The sequence below is a fragment of the Lathyrus oleraceus genome, chromosome 2, assembly GCF_024323335.1.
Source record: "Lathyrus oleraceus cultivar Zhongwan6 chromosome 2, CAAS_Psat_ZW6_1.0, whole genome shotgun sequence".
Classification (NCBI taxonomy): domain Eukaryota; kingdom Viridiplantae; phylum Streptophyta; class Magnoliopsida; order Fabales; family Fabaceae; genus Lathyrus; species Lathyrus oleraceus.
Window position 1 is genome coordinate 16,291,591 of NC_066580.1, and position 9,423 is coordinate 16,301,013.

The following is a 9,423-nucleotide window of genomic DNA, read 5'->3' on the forward strand; positions in this document are numbered from 1 at the left end:
CATATTCCGATTACATGTGATAATTGGAGAAGTCCGGACTTGAAGGTTGGCAAGGAAAAAATATGGTCGGAGATACAGGTACTTACCATATATTGTTATATGTTTTTTTTGTTGACTATTTGTTAACCATATATTGTTATAATATTACTTTATAATAACACACTCCATTTGTATGTTTTTTAGAGATCCTTTCACATCGATGAAAGCCGGCAAAAATATTGTATTCAATTGGCCGGAAAAAGACTCCGAGGATTTCGATCCTTTTTGTGCAACAAATTTCTCAAGGATGAGGAAGGAAAATTTGTTGAAGGAGAACGGCCAATGAAGTATGCCGAGATTATTTCAGCCGATGAATGGGATAACTTTGTCGCCAAACGAAGAAACGAAAAATTCCATGTAATGTCTATTAATTATGGTATTATACAATTGTTAAGTTACTTGGTTCTAATATGCCTTAAACTTTTTTATCCAGGAAGTAAGCGACATAAATAGGAAAAGGGCATCAAAACCCGCGTATCCGTACAAAAAAAGGCGTACGGGTTATGCACGGTTACAACAAAGAATTGTGAGTATATTCAAATGCTATGAGCTTATACATTGTCACAATATGTTATAATTGATGATCTTATAATCTAATTCAATGTGTAGCTAGCCGAGGAGAAAAGTGACGCAACATCTCTTCCGGACCACGTATTATGGAAGGCTGCTCGGGTTGGGAAGGATGGAGCTGTCGTTGAAGCGGTCCAAAATGTTTATGACGAATGTGTAAGTATATGTAACATTATTTCTTTAATTATATCGAAAATTTTGTTAGACATATAATTCATTTTTAATCTCCTCTAATAATATTTCAGGAGACTTTATCCCAAACCGTACCTTCAACCGAGGTCCAGGATTGCAGGAGCGTACTTAGTCGAGTACTAAATGTTCCTGAGTATTCCGGTCGTGTGAGGGGTAAGGGTTTTGGTGTGACTCCGTCGTCATTTTATAAAAAAACAAAAACAAAAAATCCTACCAACAAAGAGGTGATGGAGACCTTGGCGGAGTTAAGGGCACAAGTACTCCAACTGCAAAACGAGAATGCAAGGTATAGAGAGGAAAGGTGCGCTTCCGAGGCAAAAGATACTAGTGACCGAGCTAGTATCAATCATCAACCGAAATTTCCCGAGGTAATTATATATGTTATTATGAAATTAAAATAACACTTTTTTACTTGACACATATACAAGTTAACAATAACATTTATTATTGGTTTAGGGCATTTCACCTTGTCAGCTGTATCTATCGTCACCAACTTATCGCATGGTTGGCAAGGGAAAAGTGCACAATACTTCGGGTGAATTACTTCACCATAATCCCCTCCCGGTGGGATTTATGAAAGTTTCGGTTGACCTCGTATTAGATACGGACGCCCGTCTACCATTACCCGACGTTGTTTCAGAGACAACGTTGATGCGAGATGCAGTCGGATCCTTTGTTGGTTGGCCGTCAGATCTAATTTTCCCTGATGCCGAGGTATATATGTTCTAAATGATTATGAATATTTAGAATTCACATTTCAATTCAGCTACAATTATGATATTTAATCAATCCTTATTACATGGTAATGTTAGACTCCTACAAGACCCACCCCTAAAGCTGGTAAAGGGATTTCAAGACGCATCGAGTCGGTTGCATCTCAAAAAGAGGTACAAATATATATACCCATTGAATTATATACACAACGATTCTTTTGCATCACAAAAAGTAATGATTTATTTTATATGAATTTTTAGGTTCCCGGTCGAAAGTTGAAAAGCGATGGTAAGGATATTCCAACGAAGGATATTCCAACGAAGGATATTCCAACGAAGGATATTCCAACGACGGCCGGGACAAAATCTCAAATTATGATGCGTCTTGAGAAAATGGTGGAAGAGTCCGATATTATGGACGGGTCCATTCGTAGTATAGATTTTGATGAAGGTGTTTTCGGAAAAGCTCATTTCGAAATAATTGGAAAGGAGGACATGCAACAACTTTTTGAGCACGACGAATTGGGCATCGCTATCATTCATACATACATATGGTACTCCGATCAATCTATAATTTACTTAGTTGAACAATTTATTTACACATTTCAATGAGTAGTCTAATATTTATTATGTTTCTATTTAAGGTATATGTATGACAAATTGATGCGGGGAACTGAATTGTGTAACCGTTTCAATTTTATTGCTGCTTCCCGTGTCAACGCAACGTTAATATCGAAAAATCCAACATCCGTAAAGAATGATCTAGTCGATAGATTCATGGCGGCCGGCGATAATACTACACGCAGTTTGTATTTTTTACCGTTTAATTCTGGCAACGGGTTAGATTTTCTTTCTAATAATTTCATTCTAATCTATGTATATCTTTTACGTAGAAAATTTTCATTCATCTAAATTTTTGTTTTATTTTACAGTGGCCACTGGGTGTTGGTTGCTATGGATCTTTCGAGACTAATAGTGTATTATCTCGATTCGTTATCGGGTGATTGGAGTAAATATCCGGGTTTGAAGAAGACGGTTGACACGTAAGTGAAATTCCCCTAAATATTCGTGTGTATTTCTATATTTAATTATGTCTGTCAGATTGATCTCAATATACGTTTTTATTTTGTTAGGGCAATAATAAAATTTAGATCGAAAAAGAATTACCGCATTAGGAAGGACATTACCTGGGTCAGAGTTCAGGTATATATTAAGTATCTTATTTTTGCTTATAATAGTGTTTGTTTTTTTGCTTATAATAGTGTTTGTAAGAAATTAACTATATATATATTGTTTGTTTTTCTGTGTAGTGTCCTCAGCAAAATAATTCGGTCGATTGCGGATTTTTTGTATTGAGATTTATGAGAGATATCATTGCATTGAATCGTATAGACATCCCAAAAATGGTATGGAATAATAACTTAGGGTTTATTTTAATATTATCGGATAACTAATCTAATTTGTTACTAAATCATGAATATGTTTTATTCTCTTAATTTTAGTACTTTGAGGAATACAAATCTTACTCAAGAGCTCATTTGGATGAAATGAAGGATGAATTGTGTCAATTCATTGTTGATCAAAGAATCATATAGCTAGGTTGTATATTGTTGTACATATATGTATGGAATGTTGTTGTTGTATGCTGTTGTTGTATATATGTTGTATATTGTTGTTGTACTTTTACTAAATCATGAATATGTTGTTGGATATTGTTGATCAAAGAATCATATATTAATGTTGTATATATGGAGGATTAATGTTGTATATAAATGGATTCATGTTGTATATATCAATGGATTAATGGTGTATAACATTGGATTAAAGGATGAAATCAATATGAATTTTACACTTTTGCAGCATGCGAACAGGTTACCAATTAAATATCCACTGTTTTTCAAACAATTTTTTTTAAAATAACTAACACTTTAGAGGGCGCTTTCTGTAGGAAGCGCCCTCTAAACACTTTACATTGAGAACTTTAGAGGGCGCTTTGTCCAGAAAGCGCCCTCTAAACACTTTACATTGACAACTTTAGAGGGCGCTTTCTGCAGAAAGCGCCCTCTAAAGTGTTAGTTATTTTAAAAAAATAAGCGCCCTCTAAACACTTTACATTGACAACTTTAGAGGGCGCTTTTTCCAGAAAGCGCCCTCTAAACACTTTACATTGACAACTTTAGAGGGCGCTTTTTCCAGAAAGCGCCCTCTAAGGTGTCCCTTTATGGACCACTCCAGAGGGCGCTTTTTTCATAAAGCGCACTATAATGTGGGCCTTTAGAGGGCGCTTAAAAGCGCTGTTATAGGCCAAAATAAGCGCCCTCTTTTCCCTTATTTGGCGTAGTGAGTTGTGGTTTTCTAGTGAATAAATGTGTGTCTGGAAAATGTTAGCACTCTAACGTTCAAGTCAATATTTGAATGAGTTGGAACTTTGTAAGTGTGTGTTCCAAAAATACATGATTGTGACTCAAAGTCATACTTATAAAGAAGAGATTGTTAGAACCCAGGGTCGGCCCAAGTCCAAGACGAGTGAGGCCATCGCCTTAGGCTTCATTTTTTTGGACTCTTAAAATTGGCCCAGTATCATAAAAAATAGGTCTCTAAATTTATATAATTAACATGACTTTCCAATTAAGTTCAACGAAACATGATTGTTGAGTCGTTAAGAATGTGGTCCAATAAACAATGTTATCGGGGTTTAATTCTACCTTTCCACAATTTTCACATTTTTACATTTCTTACATAACTTCTCTTAAGTACATATGTCATTTTAAAAATATTTTTTCTTAACTACATAATTTTGTGAAATCTTACCATTTCTTACATAACTTCTCTCAAGTATATAACCATATTCCATTTTAAAAATAATTTTCTATGCTACATAATTTTGTGAAATCTTACCATTTCTTACATAACTTCTCTCAAATATATAAATGTATTTCATTTTAAAATTAATTTTTCTCAGCTATATAATTTTGTGTAGTCAATCGAATTCCATAATTTTTTAAAATTTGTTTAAAACAAACTCTAAAATTTTATTACACAAAAATTAAAATAAATGATTATATATATATATATATATATATATATATATATATATATATATATATATATATATATATATATATATATATATATATATATTGTTAAAATACAAGAGGCTAAGAGACATTTGAATAAACCGTGTGTTTTGAAAAGCACTACGGAGACTTTATTATATATATAGAGATTATAACTAATTACATGATATAGTCGATGTGAGACTATTCGATATACAAATATTTTTAATACTATATTTACAAATATCAACACTCCCCCTCAAGCTTGAGCGTATAAGTCAAATGCATCAAACTTGTTACATATATAATTAGTTTTGGGGCTTCGTAGAGATTTTGTAAACACGTCTGCCAATTGATCATTAGAGTTGACAAAGTTTGTGACGATGTCACCTAATTCAATTTTCTCTCTGACAAAGTGACAATCTATCTCAATATGTTTGGTTCTCTCATGAAAGACTAGATTTGAAGCAATGTGCAATGCGACTTGATTATCACAAATAAGTGGCATTGGTCTTGTTTCTTCAATTTGAAGTTCCTTGAGCAACTGTTTTAACCAAATAAGTTCACATGTTGCCATTGCCATGGCCCTATACTATGCCTCGACGCTTGATCTTGCAACTACATTTTGTTTCTTACTTTTTCAAGATATAAGGTTTCCTCCAACAAGTACACAATACCCAGAGGTGGATCTTCTATCAATGGGTGACCCTGCCCAATCAGCATCGGAGTATCCAACTATCTGAGTATGCCCTTTATTTTCATACACTAGACCTTTTTCTGGAGCACATTTGATGTATCTCAGAATCCGAATAACAACATCCATGTGTTCCTGACAATGGGAGTTTAAGAACTGTCTTACCACATTAACTGCAAAAGAAATGTTTGGACGAGTGACTGTGAGATAATTCAACTTTCCAACCAATCTTCTATACCTTCATGAGTCAAATAGTTGCTCCCCCTGATTGGGTAGTAGTTTGACACCTGGATCCATATGAGTATCAGCTGGTTTAGCATTCAACAAATTTGTTTCTTCCAAAATATCCATAGCATATTTCCGTTGAGAAATCACCAAACCATCTTTAGATTGGGCTACCTCAATACCCAAGAAATAACAAATTTTACCAAGATCTTTTGTCTGAAATTGATTCGAGAGATGTTACTTTAACTGAAGTATACCCTGCTGATCACTACCAGTTATGACAATATCATCTACATACACAATAAGATAAATACACCATTGGACTGAGTGACGATAAAAAACAGAATGGTCAGCTTCACTATGAATCATACCAAACTGTTGTACTACATTGCTGAATCTGCCGAATCAAACGCTCGGAGATTGTTTAAGACCATAAAGAGACCTGTGTAATCTACACACTCTAAAATTTTATTACACAAAAATTAAAATAAATGATTATATATATATATATATATAGAGAGAGAGAGAGATTGATTGATTTAAAATTTTGTTTTAATTTTAATTAAATATTATTTTAAAATATTGTTAACTAATTTCGCCTTAGGTCTCAAAATGCATTGGTTTAATTTTAATTAAATATTATTTTAAAATATGTGCATTGGGTTGGCCATGTTAGAATCATTCCTGATCTATCCGACATTGAGTGTAGACAATTGTGGAATGTGATCCACGTACACGTTAGCGAATGAATAACTTTTTTTAATTGATCTTATGAAAGAGCCTGTCTTTATAGGCCTTTGGCCAATTCGGAAGAATAACAAAAATAACTATCTTTATCATTTATTTGTATGTTTGCACACATTAAAGAAATCAAAATAAAATTTAATAAAACAATATACAATATTCCAATGTGTCATTTTAATTGAGGTCAGTGACAATCTGTCAAAAAGAAAAAGAGAGTTTATAGTCATTAAAATGTTTAAAAGCATGAAAATATTGGTTAGTTAAAATTAGGTACACCCTTAATGAAAAAGAACATAATTGAGGTAGATGAGAAGGATCCAACGTTAAATTATTGTCCATGCAAAATTAATAGTTGTCATTACTTAAATCTTCATGATGAATCCATAAAGAGTGCTCCTCCTGTTAGTTGGAACGATAAAGTGGAACCTAAGAAAAGAACTTTATATAATGACATTAAATTCAAAAATAGTTTCTCTCTATCGGTTATTTTTGAATTAGCATGTTTGACAAAGTCATCATTTCTTTTCCTACCTATGGCTTTTGAACAACAATGAAACCTTTCCATGTGTGAAAGATTCTTTGAAGACAAAATCCATAGGAACAATTTTTGATTTTGAAGGGTTTGAAAACAAAACTCACATGCTTTAAGGTTTAGATTTGAAAAGGTGATGCAAGAATTTTGCAAATATTTAAGGGTGGAAAATGAGTTTCTTTGCATGTTGTAAATCACAAGATAAGAATGAAAACAACTCATTGAAGGATAGTGTTAAGGATTATCGTATCATGTGTTTTAAATATGGTATATTTTTCTTACCCTTCAATGTTAAAATCTTCCTCATTATTCTATCAATCATTTTACTTTCTTTTTCTCTCTTGATGTTTTCTTATATGAGGTTTTGAGTTTTTGGTTTCACATGATTGTATTGATTTTCATGATTTAACCAATGTTTAATGAGAATTAACTTTATATTGTAGGTAGTGCCAAAAGGAAGTATATGGTGGAAGGAATCAATAATGATGAAAAAGGAAATATTACCTCTAAGACATTTTCTTACAATGAGTTATGTGTTGCAACTAAGAATTTTCATGCAAGCAATATGGTTGGTGAGGGAGGCTTTGGGAGAGTTTACAAAGGACGCATCAAAAGCATAGACAATAAGGTATAATATTTATTTAGGTTAAGAAAATACAAATAATGTTTAAAAATCGAACTGGACATCGAACATGCAAGATTTCTAGGTCAAGGTTCAATTGTTTTGAATGGCAAGAATCACCAAAATAACTAAATTGTAGTCAAAGTTGGTTTAAAGTTGAATCGTTTGGTTCGATTTTTAAAACAATGAATAAAAACGGATTTATAAATGTTGTGTTATTTGTATGCAGGTCGTTGCGGTAAAGAAACTTAATAAGGATGGATTCCAAGGAAGTAGAGAGTTTCTTGCGGAGGTTATGATTTTGAGTTTTTTGCACCACTCTAACCTTGTCAATTTGGTAGGGTATTGTTCAGAAGGTGAACAAAAGATTTTGGTATATGAGTACATGGCAAATGGTTCTTTAGAAGATCACCTTTTTGGTAAGTAAATGCACTTTTTGCTCAATAAAAAATAAAGATTACCTTATTAAAATATGATCTTATAGTTAAGATTTTAAAAACCGGTCTGTTATCGCATAAATGGCTACGACAAAGGGGGAAGGTGTCGATATAAATACTGTTACTTACTATTTTTATGATAAAGAATAAACCGTGGTTATTTCAAACCACGATGATCACAATCAATATTGTAACACTTGTATCAATCAAAGTCACAAAAGTCTTACGCGACTGCGACCATTATTAAAAATCTTTCTTATAGTATTATATTGTAAGCAATGTTAATGTTAAATGTTATTTGACCAATAACAAAAGAAAAATGATTTTCAGAGTTACCGCAAAGCAAAAAGTCTTTGGATTGGTATACTAGAATGAAAATTGCGGAAGGTGCGGCGAAAGGACTTGAATACTTACATGCGGAGGCAAATCCGCCTGTTATATACCGCGATTTCAAAGCATCGAACATACTATTAGACGAAAACTTCAACCCAAAACTCTCTGATTTTGGACTTGCAAAACTTGGTCCGACCGGCGATAAAACACATGTGTCCACTAGGGTTATGGGAACTTATGGCTATTGTGCACCTGAATATGCATCAACAGGTCAATTGACTACAAGATCAGATGTTTATAGCTTTGGAGTTGTGTTTCTTGAGATGATCACAGGGAGAAGAGTACTTGATTATTCAAGAGCATCGGAAGAACAAAACTTAGTCAATTGGGTATGTCATGTAGCTTTTTTTATGTACCTAAAAGCATACAACTTCTCTAGCATAAAATATAAGATTTTATAATTTAATCAAAGATGACTCAACATTCATGATTTGATTTTGACTAACAAGACTAACTCAATGACGCACGAGGTTAAAACATACGTTTAGTGACATTTTTTTTAGGGTTAATAAATTAGCAACATGTTATTTTAGAGGATTTCGAAAATACACATACTTATAAAAGAAAATAACTATGTTTTTGTCTAAAAATCCAGATCCTAACGACATAATAACTATATTTCTTCGTAACATTTTTTTCGATTTCAGGCGCTACCACTACTCAAAAACAAAAGAAAATATGCATCAATGGTTGATCCATTGCTAAAAGGGAACTATCCAGCAAGGGGTCTATTACAAGCACTAGCAATTGCAGCAATGTGTCTATTGGAGGATGCAAATGCAAGACCTTTGATTGGTGATGTAGTAACAGCTCTTGGAGTTTTAGCAATAAGGCATGTACAAGTTGGTAAACAAAAAAGTACAAAAGAAACTTGTAATGAGCAAGGCGAAGCAAGTTGGCAAATGAATTTGATAGAGTAGAGAGGTATTAGAGGGATAGTGAATGAAAATGCATGTTTTAAGTTTTGTGATTATTTTTAACATTTCATTTTGTTGCTACTAGGTAGCATTATGAAGATCAAAACCATTACCATATTTTTTCATGTTCCATGTTTATTTGTTTTAGTAGTATTAGATTTTGTTGATAATGATTGGTATCTGGTTTATAATTGTTTACTCACTATGTTCTTCAATAAAATTGGTTACTATAAAGGACAATTTGTTTCAACTTGACTTTTATACTATTATATATTTTTATTAATTTTTT

At 32.8% G+C, this 9,423-nt stretch overlaps 1 protein-coding gene across 1 annotated transcript; it reads left to right on the forward strand.

Annotated features, from left to right (window-relative positions):
• Positions 1-6,740: 6,740 nt before the first annotated feature.
• LOC127117710 (probable serine/threonine-protein kinase PBL23) lies at positions 6,741-9,141 on the forward strand. The gene is made up of 5 exons (XM_051047805.1): positions 6,741-7,032; positions 7,209-7,393; positions 7,617-7,806; positions 8,155-8,546; positions 8,865-9,141. Exons 1-5 carry the CDS (start codon positions 6,936-6,938, stop codon positions 9,135-9,137), a joined length of 1,137 nt encoding a protein of 378 aa, XP_050903762.1. The 5' UTR covers positions 6,741-6,935; the 3' UTR covers positions 9,138-9,141.
• Positions 9,142-9,423: the final 282 nt, after the last annotated feature.

What these genes read in the sequence shown, in the direction of transcription:
- LOC127117710 (XM_051047805.1), top strand. Translation starts at nt 6,936, where the DNA reads ATGAGTTTCTTTGCATGTTGTAAATCACAAGATAAGAATGAAAACAAC. An exon ending in TCAAAAGCATAGACAATAAG is followed by an intron (nt 7,394 to 7,616) that starts GTATAATATTTA and finishes ATTTGTATGCAG; the next exon opens with GTCGTTGCGGTAAAGAAACT. An exon ending in AACAAAACTTAGTCAATTGG is followed by an intron (nt 8,547 to 8,864) that starts GTATGTCATGTA and finishes TTTCGATTTCAG; the next exon opens with GCGCTACCACTACTCAAAAA.